The sequence below is a fragment of the Ursus americanus genome, chromosome 6 (assembly GCF_024610735.1).
Source record: "Ursus americanus isolate L20-20 chromosome 6, mUrsAme1.1.p, whole genome shotgun sequence".
NCBI classification, from domain to species: Eukaryota; Metazoa; Chordata; class Mammalia; order Carnivora; family Ursidae; genus Ursus; species Ursus americanus.
The window spans coordinates 30,193,983-30,217,226 of record NC_142132.1 but is presented as its reverse complement, the minus strand read 5'-3'; the positions used below and the strand labels follow the sequence as shown (position 1 = coordinate 30,217,226).

The following is a 23,244-nucleotide window of genomic DNA, read 5'->3' as shown; positions in this document are numbered from 1 at the left end:
TCCAAGAAAGAGCACCCCGGAGTATCTGGGGGCTGAGGGAGGAGACAGGCGGGGGATCAGGAGCTATGGGAAGCAGCATTGGGGGACTGCAAGTCCAGATCACAGGGGGCCTGAGAAAGCAAGCAGAGGAAGACAGGGAGCCAAGGAGGCCTGCAGGCAAGAGCCTACCACGAGGTCAGTCCTGCATCGAGGGGAAAGAGGGCAGGGTAGAGGAAGGGAGAGGGCCCACTGGCTGGATCCCAGGGCCAGGCCTGAGCTGCAGTGGCTCCTCTCCCCATTCTACCCCAGCCTCTGGCCCCTCCTCCCTTCCAAGGTTACATGTGTTCCTCCTTGGCCCTCTCCAGCCATGACCTGGGCACCTTGGACATGGAGCCCACCGGAGAGGCCATCTGGCCCCTGCTGAGCCTCCCAGGGAAGCTCACTCGCCTCTGCCAGGCCACTTCTCTTCACAGGGAGCTCGTGCAGCCTCAGAAAAGCAGGTCCTTCCAGGAGGCAGCTACAGCACTCCCCAGGAAGTTCTTCCACTGAGCCACACACAGCAGAATCTCAATCGGCCCTAGCCCCACACCTAGCTGTCACCTCCGCATCTAATCTGTCTCCCTGTGGCAGCTCTGTGTTCACATCCATGCCACCTCCTCCTCTTTCTCACCACGTCACAGTCACTCCTGTGCTTGGCAACAACCTAACTACCCCCATCCCAACGCACATGCGCGCGCACACACACACACACACACACACACACCCTACTCCCCTGCAGCCCAGCTTCCTCGCTCACCAACCTGGTCAACCCAAATCCCAGCTACTTTGAAAACAGCAAGGTCCCTCCCCTGTAAGCATGTAGGAAGTGTGTTTGGCCTAGACGATGTTCTAGAGCTGCACCCCTAAAACCCCATATTTTAGTTTCCACAGACTCCAGAACCCAGGCTCTACGGACCACCTCATGAGGGGCTGGAAAGTAGTGAGAGCGCCTATCTTACAGACGAGGACATTGTGCCTCAGAGAGGTCAGGTGTCTTCCAGAGGTCACCAGCTGCTACATGACAGAGCAGAGTGGACACGGCCATCTGATCCGAGGGCCCAGGCTTCTTCCAGCAGGCCGGGCCGGGGACAAGCGGATAACGCATTCAACCCATCACTCCCTCTGCCTTCCCCTGAGCCTGTCTCCTGAGCCTGAGCAGCAGCTGGAAAAACTCATTCCCTCCACATCTCTTTTCAAACAGGATCTCTCAGAGGGGCTTGAGGCCTCTCCAAGGTAACGGGGCCCCTGATGAGAGCCCAGACTGAGCCACTTCCCACCCTAGATGCTGTGAGAGGCCCTCTCCACGTGAGACAGGCTCTTTTCAATGTGAGGGTCTTTTTCTTGGACTAAATATTCTTCCCCGAAACAGCCACCTCTGAGCCTCCCCTGCACCACGCCCCAACCTACTCCTTCTGCTCACAATCGTCCTTCCAGCATCGAGAACATCCTCAACAAGAGCTTCAAATGGGTTCCCTCTGCAAGCAGGGCTGGTTTCCTTTCACCCCCAAACCCAAAACCACAAGGAATTTTTGGTTTCAATTTTTTTATCATAATGATATATCGGCACTGATGACAAGAGCAAAAACGCTAAACGTAAATGGACATCAGCAGAGCAGCATTTAGTTGACCTTCCAGCGCATCTGGGAAACCAGATACTACAGAGCCTTTTAAAAGGGTACAAATCAGGGACGCCTCGGTGGCTTAGTCAGTTAAGCGTCTGCCTTCAGCTCAGGTCATGATCCCAGGGTCCTCCCTGCTGCTTCTCCCCTGCCTGCCGCTCCCCCTGCTTGTGCTCGCTCTCTCTCTCTGACAAATAAATAAATAGAATCTTTAAAAAATAAAAATAAATAAAAGGGTACAAATCAGCTTGTACTAACAGGGTAAGATGTCCATGATATAGTTTGTGGTATAAGGGTTACAAGACAGCTTGTATTCTATGAGCCCGCTCGTAAAAGCTACACACATGTCCATCCTGGTATGTGCGCAAAGCGAGCTCCCTGGGGGCTATATGCCACATATTAATGCCCATAACTGTTAAATGGTGGTTTTAGTTTCTTTTTGATACTTTTCTGCACTGCTTGAATTTTTTTTTGAAGATTTTATTTAGGGGCACCTGGGTGGCTCAGTCATTAAACATCTGCCTTCAGCTCAGATAGTGGTCCCGGGGTCCTGGGATCGGGCCCCACATCGGGCTCCCTGCTCAGCGAGAAGCCTGCTTCTCCCTCTCCCACTCCCATTGCTTGTATTCCCTCTCTCACTGTGTCTCTCTCTCTCTGTCAAATAAATAAATAAAACCTTAAAAAACAAATAAATATTTTATTTATCCATTTGAGAGAAAGAGAGAGGAAGCACACGAGCAGAGGGGGAGAAGCAGAGGGAAAGGGAGAAGCAGACTCCCCGCTGAGCAGGGAGCCCAACGTGGGGCCCAATCCCAGGACCCCGAAATCATGACCTAAGCCAAAGGCAGATGCCCAATCATCTGAGCCACCCAGGCGCCCTTGCTTGAATTTTTCAATTTACATCTATATTTTTATAAGCCAACATAACAGTCAAGTTATTGCATTTAAAAATAAGAGAAGGGGCGCCTGGGTGGCTCAGTCATTAAGCGTCTGCTTTCGGCTCAGGGCGTGATCCCAGCATTCTGGGATCGAGCCCCACATCAGGCTCTTCCGCTGGGAGCCTGCTTCTTTCTCTCCCACTCCTCCTGCTTGTGTTTCCTCTCTCACTGGCTGTCTCTCTGTCAAATAAATAAATAAAATCTTTTAAAAAAAGTTTAAAAAAAAAGAATTCTAAAAAAAAATTAAATTAAATTAAAATTAAAATAAGAGTAATACAGGGCAACTGGATGGCTCAGTCGGTTGGGTGTCTGGCTCTCGATTTTGGCTCAGGTCATGATCTCAAGGTCCTGGGATCAGGCCCCTGGTCAGGCTCTGTGCTGGGCATGGAGTTCTTGGGGTTCTCTCTCCCCACTCCCTCTCCCCCCCACCCATGCCTGCTCTCTCTCTAAAGAAAATAATAATAAAATAATTAAAAACAAGAGTAATACATGCACATTGTTGAATTTTTTTCAATTTTCTGAAGAATAAAGAAAAAAATTAAAATCACACATAAATTCATCACCCAGAAATAACCCCTGTTAATATTCTGGAATAGTTTCTTCCAAGCCTGTTTTCTTTGGATACGATTTTTATAGTTGAAATACTTTAATAAATACTGATTGAAGACTTACTGTTTGCAAAGCATTTTGCAAGGTTCTAAAGGTATGGGGATGAGTGAGACATACATGGTACGCACTCCTTCCACAATGTTATACCCTGTTTGTTCCCCACTGATCATTTTTGAATGGCCATCAATTACCCCTGCATTTGAATATACCAAGTTACTGGGGTATTCCTTGAACCCTGGCTACTGGACACCTGGGCTGTTTTGATATCGTTCAATTATCAACAGCACTGCACAAAGCTTGGTGGGCATTTGGGAGGAATACTTTCCTAGATATGGTATTACTCAGCCAAAAGTCATGAAAAACCTGGTGAATTTTAGAATAACTGCCTCATTCTTTCTCGTGGCAACCATGGTTTATAAGACAATTGACTTCGATAATTGTTCATTTCACAGGCAACAAAACTGAGGCAAAGGAAAATGCTAAGACTTATCTGAACAAGGCAGGGCCCAACATAGAAGTCAGGAATCCCTGAGAATGGAATTCCCACGAGGTGGGGCGGGGGGCGGGGGGGTCTCGCAAGGACTTCTGGTGACATCATAGTCACATGCCTCTCCTCTTACCCTTTGGCACCAGCCCCCCTGCTCAGGCTCCAGACCTGTTCCTTAGCCCAACATCGGGTGGCCCCACCCCCATGCTTCTGGCACCCCACCCCACCTCCACACAAGAAAAAATCTGGGACAGGCAGGCGAACGATGGGGCAAATACAGTCTCTCTCTCAGGAGGCCCTCTGCTTCTGGACAAGAATGTCCACGGACACCCAAGCCCACCCAGCCCCCTGCCTCCCCCATCAGCCTTGCTCTCTAACCCAGGAGCTAAGGGCCTCCTCTCAGGGCAGAGCCCTCTGGAGGCAGGCTGGGAGGCAGCAGCAGCTCGGATCAGGCACCCAGGTCTGAGGGCTGCTGCTAAGGATGCATTATCGCCACTTGGGCCCAGAGCATGACCTCCACTGGGCAGCCCACCCTCGTCCCATCAGCAGGGAAGCCCACCAGAATCGAGTTTCCAACGTGGGCCAACCACTTCCCCTCAAACCCTCAGCAGAGGATGATGGAATGAGGCAAGGAGGTCATTTTTCTCCAACATGATTCCTCCAACAGGTGGTCCTTGAGGATTGCCATGGAGACACCCCCCACCCCCAGCAAGCTGTCTGGGAGCAAAGAAGCTGGGAGAAGCTGCTGTGACCTTAAGACCTTTGCAACCAGAGCAGCCAAATAGAGTGGACCTCCAGGGGGGTGCCAGGCCTGGTTTCCAGGAAGAACCCCAATCCAGAGCTCCCCAGGCTCCCTGAGGCTCTTGTGCCAGCGCCCACGTCCGCCACTCCCCCCTGCTGGGCGCCCACAGTGGGCAGGCTTGGAGCCTAACTCCAAGCACGCTTCATCTCACGCCGCCCTCACCAGTGAGTCCAGTCCTGTTCTCTCTACCTTGCTGAGGAGGAAACTAAGGCACAGAACTGATGAAGCGATTGCCCAGTGCCACACTAGGGGTAGGGCTAGGATCAAACCCAGGCCAGTATGATTCCATGTTCTTCCCCTCCCCCCATCATGATGCCTCCTACCAATGACTCTGTCGAGCCCACCCCTCACCCCAAGTGCTCATGAGAAACAACTTGGAGGCTTTGGGTAGGAAACCCTGGGGCCCTACACTAAGACCATGTCCTCTGCCTAAGCAACAATATCAGGGGGTCCCCAGCCGGCTGAGCCTCGTGTGTTCCTAGTGGCTAAGAGCTTAGCCTTTGGAGCCCAACTGTCCGGCTTCAAATTCCTGCTCCACCATCACTAGCTGTGTAACCTTGGGCATGTAGCTTAAATTTTCTGTGCCTCAGTTTCCCCATTTACACAAGGAGGATAATGATAGTACCCACCTCTTAGAGGTGTGGTGAGGTGTGAATGACTTAATATTTATTTCAGAGAGGGCCGGGCAGAGGGAGAGGGAGAGAGAATCTCAAGCAGCCTCCCCACTGAGCGCGGAGCCCGAAACAGGGCTTGATCTCAAGACCCCGAGATCATGACCGGAGCCGAAAAACCAAGAGTCAAACGCTTAACCGACTGAGCCACCCAGGTGTCCCAATGACTTAATATTTCTGAAACGCAGAGAGCAATGCCTGGCACACAAGCACACACACGTGCCCTCTGCATCAGTTTCACCTGCTGCAATTAGGGCACTACTCCAACTACTGCCTCAGCTTCCCTCATGGATACGGCTCCACCAGCTCGGCTCAAGCTGGTGCCCCAGGCACGGCTCAGGCTGGTGCTGGGGCCCAGGGCCGCACTGAGCAGGGAGGGGCTGGCAGCTGCCCACGCTCCGCAGGCCCCGGGATGGGAAAGCCCGGTGAAGGTGGCCTATGGCAGTTCTCTCTCTTGCAACAGTGAGGAGTGTGCGTCCATCCTTCTCCCCCAGGAGGAAATGCACCCCAGTGGCAGATGGCCCTGATTTCCATCAGCTCCTGTGTGGTCCTCGCCTGAAAGAAAAGCCTCAGTGGTAGAAGATTTTGGAGAAAATCCTCTGAAGCAAAGTTACCAAGATAAAAACAAAACACACAAGGATTCCTCGAATCCTCTCAGGAAACAAAAAGCGGACCCCCAGCACCTGGGTGTTTGGGGATACACTGAAAGCACGAACCCTCGGCTCTCCGAGTGCTGCAGGAATAAACAGCCCGGGTCCCTCGCGGCGTGTTCTAGGGGGTCCCACATGCCTCACGAACATTTCTTGCCCTAGAGCTCCACCACTTCTAGTACTAGTTCCCTAAGGGACCAGAACCTTCCCACAACGCCCCAAGGCTGCAACAGCAGCGGGGAGGCTCGGGCCACCCTCCAAATCCCTTCCTGCAGGATGGCCAAACAAGGAAACACACAGCTCTGACTGGGGCCGAGACAGGCCTCTGGGCTGGGCGCTGTGCCTCTTGGCTCTGTTCCCCGAAGTCCTCTGCTGGCCAAATCCGCGGCGATGAGTGCCTGCAGAGTCTGAAGGGAGAACGGAGGGAAGGAAGAATGGGCCCCCGGACGTCAGACCGAACACCCCAACCTGCAGGCCGCCCCACTGCACGCCCACGCCCTAGTGCCTGGAGTGCCCGGGGCCCCATAGAGCCTCCTCACTGGGCGCCCCACATTCACTCTGGCTCCCCTCTGATCTGCTCTCCTAGCCACAGCCGGAGGGATCCTTTCAAGATGCAGATCTGATCGTGTCACTCCCCACTTAAGCCCTTCCGTGAATCCCCATCGCTCTTGGAATTGAGACAAAAATCTCCTCACCAGGAACTACAAGGCCCACGTGGCCTGCCCCACATGCCCCGTTCTGATTCGCTCCCTCCTGTGGCAGGGCCTTTGAAGGGCCATCCCTTCTGCCTAGAATACTCCTTCCTCTTTGCCTGATTCCAACTCTTCCCTCCAGCGGGTCACACTCCCTATCACAGGCCTGCAGAATACCCCAGGCCCTCCTCTGCAGCTTGAGCCAGAGGCAATCTGACATGGATCCGGGGGCTTCCTTGACTGCTCTCTCTGCCCCTACAGGGGTTTATAGCTCCTCGAGGACCTGGACTGTGCTGGTTTCTTCTCACTATTGTATCCTCAGGACCTAACAGGGTAGTGGCACCTCAGAGATGCTGCAGGAAGTATTTCTTGAAGGCATGAACAGATTTGCATTAAAATGGACATATTCCAAACAGCATTGGCTGAGGGGGTTTTCTGAGTTTCCCTGCCCCCCAACACAAAGGGAAAAAAAGCTACACTGAGAAATGTTCCCCCTCGGGGCACCTGGGTGGCTCAGTTGGTTAAGCATCCAACTCTTGATCTCAGCTCGGGTCTGGATCTCAGAGTCATGAGTTCAAGCCCCATATTGGGCTCCACCCTGGGTGTGGAGCCTACTATGAGGAAGGGAGGGAGGAGAAATTCTCTCCCTTACTGAATCATTATGTTGTACACCTGAAACTAATGTATCACTGTATGTCAATTATACTTTGACTTAAAAATAAATAAATCTGGGGGGCACCTGGCTGGCTTAGTCAGTAGAGCATGCAACTCTTGATCTCGGGGTTGTGAGTTTGAGCCCCACGCTGGGAGTAGAGATTACTTAAAAATTTTTAATTTTTAAAACAAAAAAAATCAAAAATTAAAAAGAAATGCTCTCCCCAAATGGACATATGCCAAGAAAAGCTCCACCCACACAGGACACTGCTGTGTTACCAATGACTTCCCACACAACCCACAGGTTAAAAGACGGATTTTTCCTCGGTAGCTCCCACAGGAAAATTGCGACCCCCAGGGCTTCAGTTGCTCCACTCCTCTACTTCCCTCAACACACGGGCACTCCTGACGCAGAGCCTTTGCCCATGCTGCTCTCTCAGCCCAGAACTGCCCAGAACAGTCCTCTTCTCCTCACCGGCCCGCCAACACACACCCTGACTGACCCCGACCCTCCTTCGGGCCTTCGGTGGAAACAGCTGTTCCAGACCAGCCTCCCCGATGCGTCCGCTCAGCTACTCCGCCAGAGCTGGGATTGGAACTGGGAGTCGTGTGCAACACGAGCCCTTTGTGAAAGGCCAGTCCCTCTCCTGCCAGGCTAGGAGGGGAGAGGGCACCCGTGGTCTGCTCTCTGCTCTATGCCCAACACCCTCAACACAGTGAGCGTTCTCTAAATAGAGTGAAAATAGGCCGACTGAGCAATCCTGCCCACCGCGCCCAGCTGCTGCTGGCTTATCTCAGCCGATGCGCGGCCCACTCTCCCATCAGCTGGCGGAGCCTTGCCCACAGTCCTCAGGCATCAGTGGGTGGGTCATGATCGGGAGGCTCCCCTGATCCGCTCCTCCCCCCAGCAGAGCCCACAGGCCTGGTACCAACGCCCGCGCCGGGACTGCCCTCCAGCGCGCAATAAATCCAGAAGCCCCAGAGACGAGAAGTCAGGGGCCCCAGGCCGGGGCTGAGCTGCTACGGGTCCTGCTCTGCCCGGAGCTCCCGGGGACCCGGCTTGTCGCCTTGGCTTGAATACTAACAGTATCTATCCTATCACAACCAAGCCAACTCATTGAAGCCTCATGACAGCACCGATTCAAAGGTTTATTATCAGTTCTGACTCACATTATGAGGAGACTGAGGCATAAAACACGTAAGTGACTTGTTCAAGATCAGCTAGCTGGTAAGGACGTTAAGAGGCAAGCCCGAGCATGTCTGACTCCAGGGCCCAGCTCGCTCTTTCTTTTTTTCTTTTCTTTTAATTTCCAATAAAATACACATAACAAAATTTACCACGTAACCCATTTTCAGTTCGGTAGTGTTAGCATATTCACGATGTTGTACAACAGATCTCCAGAGACTGTTTTCATCCTAAAAACCCGAAACTCTGTTCCCATTAAACAATAACTCTCCACTCCTCCCTCCCCCTTGACCCTGGCAAACACCGTTCTGCTTCTGTCTCTATGAATTTGACTACTTTTTTAAAGATTTTATTTATTTACTTGAGAGAGAGAGAGAAAGCACACGAGAGAGAGAGAGCGCGCGCGCAAGCACACGCACAAGCCGGGTGGAGGGCAGAGGGAGAGGGAGCAGCAGACTCCCGCTGAGCAAGAAGCCTGATGTGGACTCGATCCCACGACCCTGGGGTCATGACCTGAGCTGAAGGCAGACACTTAACCAGGCGCCCTGTGAATTTGACTCTTTTAGATTCTTCATATAAGTGGAATCATATAGTATTTGTCTATGAGTGGCTTATTTCATTCAGCATAATGTCCTCAAGGTTCATCCACGTTGCAGCATGTGACAGGGCTTCCTTCTTTTCTAAGGCTGAACTACATTCTACCGCACGTGTGCATACACACGGTGTGTTCGTCCATTCTACTGCGGACGGACACGTGGGCGGCTTCCACCCTCTCGCTCTTGTGAATGATGCTGCAGTGAACATGGGTGTACAAATATCTTCGAGACCCTGTTTTCAATCTTTTGGGTGTCTACCCAGAAGCAGACCTGCTGGGTCATATGGTAATTCTGTTTAATTTTTTGAGGGATCATCAGAATGGTTTCCAAGGGGCTGCACCATTTTACGTTCCCAGAAACAGTACACCAGGGTGCCAATGTCCCCACATCCTCGCCACCAACTGTTATTTCCTGTCTTTTGAGAGCAGCCATCCTGATGGGTAGGAGGTGGTCAGGGCCCAGTTGTTAACCCCAATTCCGTGCTGTAGTCTATTCTGAGGTCCAGACCGTACAGCAGTCTCTTCATGACCAACGCCTGGCCTTGCTCTTGCCAATCCCCTTCCTAGGTCTGGGGCCCACCCCTAAACCACAGCCCTGCAGCCGGTGCCCCACTGCCAGCCACCAAGCCTCTGGGTCCACTGTCTGTCAGCGCTCTCTCCACCCACTGCCCACTCCAGGCCCCTGAGAGGTTATCCGCCAGCTAACTCACCGACACTGACCTCCATCTGCAATGCCACCTCCCTGCCTCCCCCCAGCTCTGCTCGCCACCCCCAGCCTGAAGCTGGACACCCTCCCTGAGCCGGCCCGCACTTAGGTCCACCCCGTAAACGTGTGCAGGTTGGGCTCATTCGTGGCCAGTTTGCCGCTATGCTCCTGCGCTAAGCCCTGGCAGGGGTTCTATAGGTGCCGAGTGAATGTTTGATAAATGAATGGATGCAAGAAGCCAGGACTTACTAAGATAGGTGGTATGGCAGTCTGATTTAAAAACCAAACACGTACACGTCTCAGAGCCTCACGGCTCGGGGACCCTGGGCACCCCACTCACCAGCCATCTGTGCCCCCGAGCATATGATGCACCTTCCGACCTTCTCCTCATAGGCAGAGCGGTGACAATACCTTCCTCCCAGGACCGTTGTGAGCAGTAAAAGGGCAGAGGAGGGTAAAGCATCGCTCTGAGACTGGTCCGGGGGATGGGGGGGGAGGACTCTCCGTGGTGACCGCAGACACCACCCCAATTCCTCACTGCCACTCTCCTTCTCTGACCCATCTCCCCCATCCCCAATTGTCTGGCTCCTCCTTCCCAAATCGCTCCCCTCCCCTCCATGCTCCAGTCCACCCGCTCCCCCTCGGAGCTCCGGCGTGTTCTCTCCTCCCACAGACTTCCTCACCACCGACTCGCTCCCAACCATCTGCCTTGCCTCCCACTTCTCCCAGGAAACCGGCTACCCAGCTTGGCCGGTGACCCCACCACCACAGGTCCAGAAGCTGTTCTCGGCCCTGGTCCTCAGACAGCCTGGCTGCTCTCCCAGGTTAAGCCTCCTCCTCATCTCCAAACTCCTTCTCTGGGGTGGGCAACAACTCCCGGGCCAAGGTCAGATGCACAAATGCCAGGAGCGCCCCCAGCCTCTCCACCTTATCCTCCTTGTTGTCTGCCCTCTTTTTTTTTTTTTAATTGAGATATACGACTGACATACAACATTATATTAGTTTCAGGCATACAACATGTTGATTAGATGTCCGTATATATTGCAAGATGCTCAGCGCGGTGATGAGGACTTTAAAGATCTACTCTCTTCGCAACTTCCAATATACAATAATATACAATATAGTATTATTAGCCGCTGTCTTCACGCTGTACGTGACCTCCCCAGGAATTACTGATTTTATAACTGCAAGTCAGTACCTTTCGACCACCTTCAGCCGTTTCACCCCCTGCCATGTTACTGTGGGCAGAAACTAAAGGCGGTCCTCATGGGTCCACAAAGGATGTACTTTCCTCGCCAGGAAACCCCAGCAAGGAGCAGTGTTTCTCATGTGGCGCTCTGGGCACCTCCCGCATCTGAAGCACCTGAATCGCCTTTGCCAAAAACCTGCTGAATCAGCATCTCTGGGATGGGTCTGGGAATCTGCATTTTATACCAGCTTCCCAGGAAATTCTTTCTTTTTTTCAAGATTTTATTTTTTAAGTAATCTCTATACCCAACATGGGGCTCAAAACCACAACCCCGAGATCAAGAGTTGCACGCTCTCCTGACTGAGCCAGTTAGGTGCCCCCCCCCCCGGAAATTCTTATTCCCGTTGAAGTTTCTGTTCCAGCTCTTCTCCAGGAGGCTCTCCCAACTGTGTCTCCAGTCCACATACTCTACAGAGTAACCATCCCCTATCCCCACCCTTAGGGTCATCTTCTTCACGTAGCTGATTATTGGCAATTCAAACAAAAGAGGTAGAAGCCAGCTTCATGGCTTCTCCTCCAGGATCAGCCGCCCTCCCCAGGTTCGCTCCATTCACAAAGTCATTCTCCCAGGCTGGAGCCTCGGGACCCCATGACCCTCCTATTTGCTCTCTCTGCACCTTCTGCCTCAGTCTCGATCTGCTTCCTCCTGTGCCTCAGCCTCTGTGGCCTAACTCCACGAGGACTGTGGCCACGGCCTGCTGCTGATGTGACAAATTACCACACGCTCAGGGGCTTAAAACAACACAGATGTATCCTCTTACAGCTCTGGAGGCCACTTTTGGCTCGTGGCCCCTCCTGCCACCACTCCCACCGCTTGCTTCCATTGTTACATCTCCTCCTCCCGGGTTGACCCTCCTGCCTCCTCTCTCTTACGGGGACCTGGGGATGACGTCGTGCCCACCCCGATAACACAAGATCTTCTCTCATCTCGTGATGCTTAGTTGCATCTGCAAAGCCCCTCGTGCCACGTCAGGTGACACAGTCACAGGTTCCCAGGATTGGAACATGGACATCTATTCGACCCACAATGACAATGTCTTCTAAAGCAAAGATCAGAAACATAAAATGTCCTACCAAATGTTTAAAAAAAGAAAAAACAACTCATCGAACACACTTTTGTGAGCCCCTACCATGCACCAGGTAATGGGAATGCAAAGATACACAAGACACAGCCCCTGCCCTCAGGAAACTCAAAACCCAAGGCACCCATCACACAAACCAGTTTCTTAAAAAGCAATAAAGTGCTCTTCCCTACTGAAGAATTCCATTTAATAAAGGTAGAAGGAATGAGGGAAATAGAACATCAAAATTGGATAATAATGGTTGCAGGCAAGATCCATTAATGGGTGCTAAAATTAGTAGGTGAGAATTTGAGGACAAAGAGGCAATGGCAATCTTAACATATCTCTCCCAGATGTTTATTAACTGCAGAAGCAAATTCAGGAATGTCACAGGGAAGAAAACTGGCAGAACACCATCGTAACCAAGAGATTAAGGTTAACATCCCCAGCAAGGAGACGTATCAGTGTCACCGGCCCCACGATGGGATGCCCCGAGAAGAGCACACCATCCCTATCGCATTCCGGCAGAAATCCATAACCTCAATCCAATCAGGAGGAAACAGCAGACAAAGCCAAACTGAAGAGCACTCTACAAAGTAACCTACCAGTACTTTGCACAAGTGTCCACGTCATGAAAAGCGAGAAAAGACGAAGGAATTGTCACAGACTAAAGGAGAATAAGGGGAAATGACAACTAAGCGCCATGTGGAATCCCGGCCCAGATCCTGGAATAGAAAAAGGACGTTATTGGAGAAGATGGTAAAATCCACATAAAGTCCGTAGCTTAGTTAGTAGTCCTGTACCCATGTTAATTTCTTAGTTTTGATCATTGCACTATGGATAAGAAAGATGTGAACACTAGGGGAAGCTGGGTGAAGAGTATATGGCAACTCTCTTTGTACTATTTTTGCAACTTTTCTGCAAGTCTAAAAGTATTTTAAAGTACAAGTTTTCAGAAATTTTTAAAGAATAAAAAATACAGCAATGGCAGCAAAACCATTGTCACAGACAAGCCAGAAATCACAGTCATGGTCACCATAACCAACTGTTCTCCCCACCGCCAGCTGGTCTCCTGTTCCGTTTATCCTCCACACCAACAGAATGGTCTTAAACCATGATTTTGCAGTTGTCACCCTCCACTCAAAACCCATGGGGGTAAGTGCTCAAAGGGTCTTCTCAAAAGGACACAGGGGGAGCTTGAAGGGGCTCCCACCAGCCAAACGTGGGACACTCTGAACAGCAAAATAAATAACGATAGTAACAAACTATAACCCAAAGAATAAAATAATAATCCATGAGTCCATACAGTAATAAACTGACAAACAGATGGAGGAGAAGGGAAAGTTCTTTCTTACAGTAGAATGCCAACTAATAAACGGAGAAGAAATGATGAAGTTAGAAATGTCTCAGCAATGGGCATTACCACTACCGAAAGTTCGATGAAGAACAGGATAGTTACATAGCCTCAAGGTACCCCCCTACAAATGGCTTATTAATAATAAAGGGCTCCATCCCATGACCCATGCCATCATGACCTGAGTCGAAACCAAGAGTCAGACACTTAAGCAACTGAGCCACCAGGCGCCCCTAATCTTCTTTCATTTTATTTTTTTTTAAAGTAAACACTATGCCAATGCCCAATGTGGGGCTTGTACTCCTGACCCCAAGATCAAGGGCCGCATGCTCTACCAACCAAGCCAGCCAGGCGCCCCTCCAACCTAATCTTAAATAGTTCCCAAAAAACTGTACATGTGTATAATACATGATAAAGCAAATGGGGGGAAATATAAACAGTTGAATCTGGACAACAGATATATAGGAGTTCCTAATACTTTTGTTGCAACTTCCCTATAAATTTGAAATTATAACAAAATAAAAAGATACAGTGGCACAAAGGATTCTTCTGGGGTGATAAAATATTCTAAAATTGGATTGTTGGTGACATTTGCACAACTCTGGAGATTTAAAAAAATCACTGAATAGTTTTAAAAAAAATTATAAAAATACACACACACTCCCTCTGTTGGCTCCCTATTTCCCAGCCCCACGACCTGGTGCCCACCCGTTACTTGAATCTCCTCTCTCAGAACTCACCAACACAAATGTGCACCCCACCGGCTGGATCTGCTCCTTACCCTCCTCCCCAAATGTATGGCACACACCTTCTGATGCCCCAGATGCCCCCACCCTCACTTTAGCTCTGTCCCTCCTGAGGCCCTGCCCAGCCCTCAAGCCCCATCAGTGCGGGGGTCCAGCCCTCCCTTCCACCCCCACGCCCATGTCCTCATCTCTAACACTGACCGAGTACCTTCTATGCACCAACATTATTATAACCACTCGACATGGAGTATTTCATTCGAACTCACAGCCCTGCAAGGTAAGTGCTATCACTGGCTCCACTTTACAGATGAAGAAACTGAGTCACCAGTGAGCCAGCTGGGATCTCTCGGGTGATCGTTGAAGGAGGCAGGATTCAAACGAGGCTGTTCTCACACCAAAGCCTGCACTGGCAGCCACTGCACTCTGCGTCCCTAGAGACATCTTTACGCATTTGTTCTTCTGCAGACAGACCTTTCTCGCCCACCAGCCTGCAAGCTCCCTGGGGAGCCGGTCCACACTCTGGACCTCTCTCAACACTCTGCACACGGCAGGTGCCCAACAGCTGTTTGTCCGCCACAGGCTGGGTTCCAGAAAGAAGAGGAGGGGGTCGCAAACTCCATCAAAAAGAGGAGACAGTTCTCCACCCCCCCGAGCACAGCCCAGCTCGCTGGCTACTGCCCAAAGCCCGGCCGTCATCTGCTCTGGGTAATAAGTATTTGTATGGCGATAATTACAGCATTTGGGGAGAAAATCCCATTAAGCGAGAGCCCTGCCGAGCTGCTAATGCCGGCACAGAACGGGAGGCGGCAACTCCGCCGAGCTCCCGTCTGCTTCCAATAATGCAGGAGCTGCCTGTCCCCACCGCCCTTCACCCGGCCCCAAAGAGCACGGCCGCCCCTGCTGGCAGCCTCGAGCAGCCAGGGCCACCGAGGGCCAGCCCCCTGCCTCAGAGCGGGCGCGGAGGCAGCGGCAGGGTGCACAGGGGATCCAGGGCATGGGGGGCTGCACGGTGAGGGAAGAGGGAGCAGGGCCAGGCTGGGATCCAGCCCTGAGTGGCACCCTAGTTCCTTTCCTGTCCCTGCAATTCTGTCACCTTAATAACAATAATAATACTACCATTAATGGGGCACTTGCTGTGTGCCAGGCCCACTGCAAAGTGTTTCTCCCAGCACTGCCCTAGGTAATCCTCACAACCAGCCTGTCCTTTCAACCAGCAGGCCCTGTAATCGTCCCCACTTTAGGGGCAAGGAAACAGCAGTGCTGGGAAGTCACACATTCCTCCGGAGCACTGCCCCAGTTTGCAATTCCGTGTTTATTCTCATATAGTGCCATTCATCGCTTCCTCCCTTGCTGGACTAAAACTCAAGGAGGGGGGCGCCTGGGTGGCACAGCGGTTAAGCATCTGCCTTCGGCTCAGGGCGTGATCCCAGCGTTATGGGATCGAGCCCCACATCAGGCTCTTCAGCTATGAGCCTGCTTCTTCCTCTCCCGCTCCCCCTGCTTGTGTTCCCTCTCTCGCTGGCTGTCTCTATCTCTGTCGAATAAATAAATAAAATATTTAAAAAAAAATAAAAATAAAAATAAAACTCAAGGAGGGACAGGCGGTTTGGGCTTCTGTCCGGCGCCGTTCCCTCAGCACCATGCAGACATTCCATAGACAGCTATCTGTTGAATGAATTAATTAAACCCCATAATTTGCCCAAGGTCCCCCCAGCTGCTGTGTGGCAGAATGGGGCTAACATCGCAGGCAGTCTGGCTCCAGAACCATGCCATCACACCATCCGCCCTGCAGAGAATCCCTGCCTGCTACCCCCCTGCTCCTTCTTCCAAACTGCAGGAGACGGAGACAAAGGTGTGTGGGGACAAGGAAGGAGTGCTCCGCTCAGCCAGACTCCAGGAGAGCAGGCTTGCGGCATGGTCAACACTCCTGTGCTCACCTCCCAAGCTCTCTCCTGCCCCACTGAACCCTCAAACCTTTGCTTGAGCTCCTCAAATAATAAAAATAATAATAACATCAACACCTAGTTAAATCACAAAGCATTTTCACACCCCAGCCCTGTGCCAAGCACGCCACCAGGCCGTCTACATTCATTGGCTCCCTTAACCCTCACCACCAACCTGCAACACTGTCATCATCCCCTTTTACAGATGGGGAAACTGAGTCTCACAGCAGATGGAGTGATGGCACCAGGGGCCTGCCTCCAGTCACGCAGAACCCAGCAATAAGCCCAGGGCACCTGCTACTAGAGACGCAAGCCCCACCTAGAGGCAGCCTCCCCTGCACAGTACAGGTCTCCGTTGCAGGAGACCACGGTGCAGACATGGCTTCCGTCTGGCCCCCTGACCCCTCTCCATGACCACCACCCAATCGTGATTTGGCATTCCCAACAGGCTCCCAGACAATCCAGCTGGGGTGCTCTGGGAAGTCTTCCTTGGGCCTTACCACCCAGCCCCATTGAATGGGGCCTCCAGTTTCACGGGGCCAAGCCGGGAAAAGGCAAGGGCCCTCCAGGCCTCTGCAGCAGGCAGGGAGCTAGGGCAGTGGACCAACTGGCCAGGAGGCAAGAGAGCAAGCCCCCAAAAACGGACGAACTGCAGACCACACTGGGCTGGGAGTGCAAATGGAAGCCAGTGGGCCTTCCAGGGCCCTTCCTGGCCTTATCATCCTCGGGCCTCTCCTATCTCTGCACCCAGGACCCACAAGCCTAGAATGTCAGTAACCAGGGTGGAAGGGAGAAGCGGTGTCCCCCCACGCTACACTCTCTTACCACACTCTCCTGGATGCTCTAGTCTAAAAGACTTTTTTAATTTAAAAAAAAAATAACAAAATAACAGAAATTCAAAGTCCTTGAGTGGAAGAAAAGACAATTAATAGTGGCCATGGCTGGGTCCCTCTGAGGCTGAATTCTACAAAGAGATGAAGCTTCCAGGCCTCCTCCACCACACCCCTGACCCTCACTCTGTATTTTAATTGTTCCACTGCTGTGAATTATTCAGCATCCTCACCCAGCCCACCAGCCCCACAGCCCCTCTGGCCGAGCCAATTTCCTCAACAGCTCTGGGACCTGCACAGCCTCTTCCCAGAAGTCCCCGCAGCACACCAATTTCTTCCCACTTGCGGGGATAGGCCTGGACCCGGAGTTATGGGATATAGGATCATAAAGTTGCCGGGCCTCACAGGCTGCCATAGAAACTGCCCACGAGACAAAAGGCGAATGCACAGCTGCAGTCTCTCCAAATTTCACAGCCTCAGAGGCTGCTGTTCTGGGCCTGGTCCTGCACAACACCCGTATCAATGAGAGAGAGCCTTTGCTACAGTTATTTTGAGTCTGCCTGGGCTCTCACCAAGGCCTCTTTTCGGGGTATTCTTTTCTTCCTCAAATGGCTCTTTCGAGGCCTGCCTGCTGCAAAGACAGGCTCCCTCTGCTTTCTACATCCTTTCCCCACCCAAGAAGTTTTACACACAGCAAAGACCAGATCTCCCCTCACTCCTCCACAATAACTCACCCGTGGACTCCATCCCTGATGTCCCCAAAGGGAAAATCCAAGAAGACAGGCCTTCCTGACTCTTTCCAACCTTCCCACCCTCAGGCCTCATCACATCGGACTGGACACGGCACGCTGCGGCCCCGGACAGCTGGTCCGTTCACCCATCAGTCTGGCTCGGGCGCACCTGCAGGCCCTCTGCTCAGGCATTCCCTCTGTTTGGGCTGCCAGCCCTCTCTGCTTAACAGGCTCCCACCAACCACTGTTGGGTCCCAAAGTGTGTAATAAAATGGCCCATCCTTTGGGGTGCCTGGGTGGCACAGCGGTTAAGCATCTGCCTTCGGCTCCGGGCATGATCCCGGTGTTGTGGGATCGAGCCCCACATCAGGCTCCTCCGCTATGAGCCTGCTTCTTCCTCTCCCACTCCCCCTGCTTGTGTTCCCTCTCTCGCTGGCTGTCTCTATCTCTGTCGAATAAATAAATAAAAAATATTTTTTTTAAAAAATGGCCCATCCTCTGAGAAGCACCTTCCAAAAGAAGGTGCTTTTCTTCCCAAGAAAAGTGCTTCCCACCCCAGTGCTCTCCACCACAGCCCCATCACACTGCCAGCCTGGCCCTCTCCCAAAAGCTGTTAGGTGTTCCATTTGGGCCTCTCCACTATACATCCCTTGAAGACAGGGACTTGCTCACTCCCTGCTGGAGCCTCAGCAGTGAGGGCAGTTCCTGGCTTTGTAAATGTTTGCTGAATTAAATAATGAGACTCTTCTCCTGACCCTATCATAATAATGCCTCTCACTCAGTGAGCACCATAACGAACTAGGCACTTACCACACTTTATCCTTGGTCCTCGCAAGAACCAGAGATTTCAGTATCAGCAGCCCCATTTTCTGCATGGAAAGCAACTAAGGCTCAGAGAAGTTAAGTAACTTGCCCAAGGTCACACAGCAACATAGGCAGTTGGACCCCAACTCTTTCTTTTGCACTAGGAAATTTCACTTCCATTCCACTCTGATTGCAAGAGAGCTCAAGAATTCTGAATATCAAAATAGACACTGTCCTCAAAACTAAAGGTGGAGAGAAAGAGCAAGGAATGAGATGAATTCAAGATTCAGATCCAAAAGCAAAGGCAAGAGGCTACCGTGTCTCAGACCTAGGCTGCTACCAGGATAACAACTGCAGGAGAAACGCCCTGTGGATGATGTGAAGGAACAGAGGATAGATCCAGAGTGAATAGGTGTGGAGATGACCCTGCAACCTCAGGGGTCCTCTGCACAGATTTCCAACCCTCAGTCCCTCTCCATGGCCACATAGCATAATGCATAGGAAACCTGATTTGGTCCAACCTCTCTCCACACCAGCATCTCTCCCCAGCCCCACAATACACACTGTCTGCACACACACACACACACACACACCCCGATTCCCATCTAAGATTGCATCTAGATTGCAAATTCTCTGAAACCTCCACGGGAATTTTTCAGACTCAGCCAAGAAGAGTCTGGGGCAAATGTGTGCTCACTAATTGCTGACCTTGGTACAGAGTTTGATCCAGGAGACAGCTCTCCCCGGGGTCAAATTTCTGCCTCTGGCCAGCTGGGAGCCATGAAAATGTGCTCAAGTTATTGAAATCTGCACGCCTTTCCTGAGAGCCACTGCAGTTGCCCAGGAGCGTGGGGAGGAGTATGCAGGTTTCAAAGCAGCCGGCAGCCTTCTCCAAAGTCCAGTTCAAAAATCTCCTGAGGCAGTCACCTCTGCAGGCAGCACAAAGACCCCACATGTGACCAAAAATCCACACACATGGCCCACGTACAGGGACTCTCACAACCTCCCATTACTGAGGTGACACCACGGATACTAGGAATTCACACAGACACACATTCTGCAGTAGAATCTAGGAAAGTGAATTATATAGGTCCATACACACACACACACACACACACACACACACACACACACACACTACAAAGCTCGGCGGGTCTAGAAAGGGCTGAGTTTCCTCAAGAATTTAGAAGTGAGAGAGAACGAGGGAAGAGAAATGATTTTTTAATGACTTTTCATGGTCAATGTCTCCACTCAAGGCTCCTGACCTCTCAGCATGATTCAGGGGTCTCCCAGTCCAAGTCACACCTACCCCTTTCTTGCTGCCGATGTAACATACCCCAGGCCCCAAACCCAAATCCCTCAGGCCCCATTGTCTGCCTGGGTTGGGGATGGCTGGATGTGAGTTGGGGGACCAATGCCTGACACCTGCAAGAGAAGAATTCTTAAGCCTCTGGGGCAAACAATGGGTAGGAAGGGGAAGACTGGAAACTTCAACTCCATCCCATCTTGCTGCCCATCACCTGCCTGCTAGCCCTCAGAGCCCAGTCCACACAGGCTGCTCAGAACACAGCCAAAGATCCATGTGTCCAAAAGGAGATATGGTCCCTGGCAAGTGAGGAGCTTCCCCCTTGGGTGCCAGGCAGGCTTTCTGGCACCAATTCACAGCACCCTGGAGGAATAAAGTGCTGGCACAGTGGGAAGGGCCTGCCAGCGCTGAGTACAGGGTGCAGGTGTGAGGCTGGGAGCTGACAACCCCGCCAGGGCCCTTTGAATCCCAGGAAAGGGAAACAGTGATGCTGCCGGCTCCTGGCTCCGGAAGGGCCCTGGCAGGCACTGACCCATCTATTGGCTGCGGAGCCCGGGGCCCCAGCGGTCCTGCTCCCACCCCAGCCCCGAACTGCGTCTGGGTGGGAGGGCAACCTCGGGGCTCCCTGGGGAAGGGGGCCGTACTCACAGGCGCTCCGTGTTCCGTGGGATGTTCTTTGGGATGGCCTGCAGCCCCGTGCCGTGGCAGTCCACCGTGGTGCCGGTGCAGGTGCAGAGGGCGGGGCACGCGGTGGCACCCAGGCGCCACGCGGCTGCCCACAGCAGCAGCCAGAGCTCGGGCCGGACGAGCCCTGCCGAGGGCCCCCTCCGGGGCGTCAGCGCCATGGTGCCCTCACCGCGTCCCGCTCCTGTGCCAGACGGCGGCAGCCGCTTACCATCCCCGTCCGGGGCGGCCTCCAGGTGCAGTCCCGGGGCAGCGCCACCGAGGAGGCTCGTGCGCGGCGCCCTCACGGGCTGGGAGGCACCTTGCTCCTCCAAGCGACGGCGCCTGTGTGCGGACCGAGGGAGGGCGCCTTGGGCGGAGGGCGCTCGGCTCCTCTCTGGTTTCTCGCTGGCTGCGTCTCCCTCTCTCCCTCCCTCCAGCTCCCAACTGACTGCTGCGAGGAGGAAAATGGGCAGGCCTCGCGCGCGCACGCACCCCGCGCACACACACACACAATCACACACACACACACAATCACACACTCACACCCGCACGCTCACTCCCACCCGGCAGTCATCCATCAATCGAAAAGCACACATCCAGGGCCAGACTCCTCCCCGCCCTCCCCCAGCACCCCCCGCCCCCGCCTCCCGACGACCACTCGGCGGCTGCAGCGAGCAGCGTACAGTTTCAAAGGTGGAACCTTCGAGGCGCCGCGAGCGGGCAGGGGGTGCGGGGGGATGGGAGGATGGTCACGACCCGACCTGCCCAGTCTTGGTCCTGGCCAGCTACACACACACACACACATACGCACACACGCACACACACACACACACCGCGAGTATGTGCACACTTAGACGCACGCACTCAGAACGCGCAGCCCCCGCAGCTGGACCGGAGTGGGGAAGGAGATCTTATCTGGCCGCCTGGACCCCTTCCCCAGGGTCACAGACATGCTTTCCCCGACGGCAGAAATGCTTCCCAGGCCCGACCAGACTTGCTTTGTCAATACTCGGTGAAAGCAAGCCCCGTGCCCCAGCTCTCCAAGCCACCTGCCTTGCTTAGCCTGGGACTTGGAGGACAGAGCCTGGGGGCGGGGGAGGAGAGAGTGTACAAAAGCCCTCGGCCGGCCGAGTACAGCCTTCTCTCCTGCCTCCACCAGGATGGCAGCAACCCCACTTGTCTGATGGGAAGACTGAAGCTAACTGCACCCAGATGAAAATGGCCCTCACTTGGACATTTGTACCTCCGGGAGATATTATTTCTGCCCATTGGGCAGGTGGGGGTAGGGGAGTTGGCAGAATATCAGTGGGGGTTGGAAATCCAGCAAATACCTTCCTCCACTCACACCAGCATTCTTCCATTTCTGACAGATGAAAACGAATATTCAGTCCTGTCATCCGAGGACTGCAGAGAGGGCTGGAAAAGGGCTGGGTGGCCTGCTTGGGAGAGAAACTCCACGGGCCACCATTGTGAGACCCCAAGCTTTTACCCTCCTTCGGGCAGCGACTTTTCTTACTCTAAGGCAGGTATAGACATAGGTGTGGGCATGGGTGTGAACAGGAAATCCAGATAGGGAGAGAATTATCCTCAAGCCCAGAAAAGATGAAGGACCTTCCCAAAATCAAGAACAGCCACGGTTTGCTTGTGCTCTACAGGACCCAGACATCCTTTGTCCGCCGATCCCCTGATTCTGGACCAGCTACAGGCTGGCAAGAAGAAACACTTAAGCAGCTCAAGAAGCACCACCCTTCCCAGGAGTTGGCTACCCGGGTTTCCCCCTGGCAGAGACCTGAAAGAAAGGTAGCTGGTCCGAGATGCCGGGGTAGGCGCAGCAGGGATGCCGCTTGTCAGAGGGGGCTGGTGGGATGTGGATAGGCCGCACTACATTAAAACCTTCTCCCCCAGGTAGCCAAGACTTGGGGTTTTCTTTGTTTTTCTTTTCTATCTTGATGAAAATTTTACAGTAGCTCTACTGTCATAGCACAGATAGAACTGTGGCCAGTGGGTCACAACTAATGTGGCTGGTGTTATGGGCTTCTGACCGTTCTTTTTTAAAGTTTTTACACACTCCTGGCCTGACCTGCATCCAAGGCCATCGGTTCTTCAGCAGCAATTCAATGACAACTCAGGAGGAAGGGGCTTTCTCACAGGTCCCCAGGGGGTGTGATCTTAGAGGAGTGTCCCACAAATTAAGCCAGCGCTCCTCCTCAGCCTATGAGGGCCCCCTCACGCCTCTCCCTCACAAATTTCTCCTGCTTCTCCACAGGGTGCTCAGCCCCCTCTCCTCACCGGCCCTCCCCAGCTGCCTCTGGCAGAGTTAAACCCTCATTCCTCTGAGCCTGCTGCTTTGTTTACCCCTCCTAGCTGGAGCTGTTTACACATGTGGTTCCTTCCCTGACACTCCTCCGGGGGCAGAGCCCGCCTCTTATCCCCCCACGGCTTCCTCATTTCCTCATTTTGGCACTTAACCCAGCACCTGGCACTTAGTAGGCCTGTCACAGACAGCACTCAAGACTGTTGAAGACGTCCAGTTTCCAACCTTCTGCTCCAGCGATGTCTCCCCAGCCCCGTGACCTCAGAGGGTGCCCCAGAAGCTAGGACCCATGTGGGGAAAAGGGAGAGTGTTGATTAACTGGGCCACATGCCCTGGGGGTTTCAGAGTGGTCCCGTGAAGGGGTGGAAGGAGGGGTGGGCGAGGGCAGGGGGTGGCAAGATCAGCCCTGCCTGTGTCTCCCAAGAGCCAGCCAGTGCCCTAGAAGCTTCTAGACTAGCCTGGACAGTGAATCCCAAATTGTCACCACCCGGCAAAGCCTGCCCTTTCCTATAAAGGGGAGGAAAGGAAAGAGGGCCCCCTCAGACCCAGGACAAAGACTCCCCTCGCCAGCTTAGTCATGGGAGGCCCTGCCCCAGCAGCCAGGCAGCTCCCC

The 23,244-nt window shown here is 53.0% G+C and overlaps 1 protein-coding gene across 1 annotated transcript in view; it reads right to left on the bottom strand.

Annotated features, from left to right (window-relative positions):
- Positions 1-20,675, bottom strand: part of SLIT1 (slit guidance ligand 1) — a 161,981-nt gene extending 141,306 nt beyond the window's left edge. Inside the window, exon 1 of the mRNA XM_087862844.1 lies at positions 20,300-20,675. Within this exon, the coding sequence (XP_087718970.1) occupies positions 20,300-20,496 (197 nt within the window). The 5' untranslated portion in view covers positions 20,497-20,675. The remainder of the gene's footprint in view (positions 1-20,299) is intronic.
- Between the last annotated feature and the right edge of the window lie 2,569 nt (positions 20,676-23,244).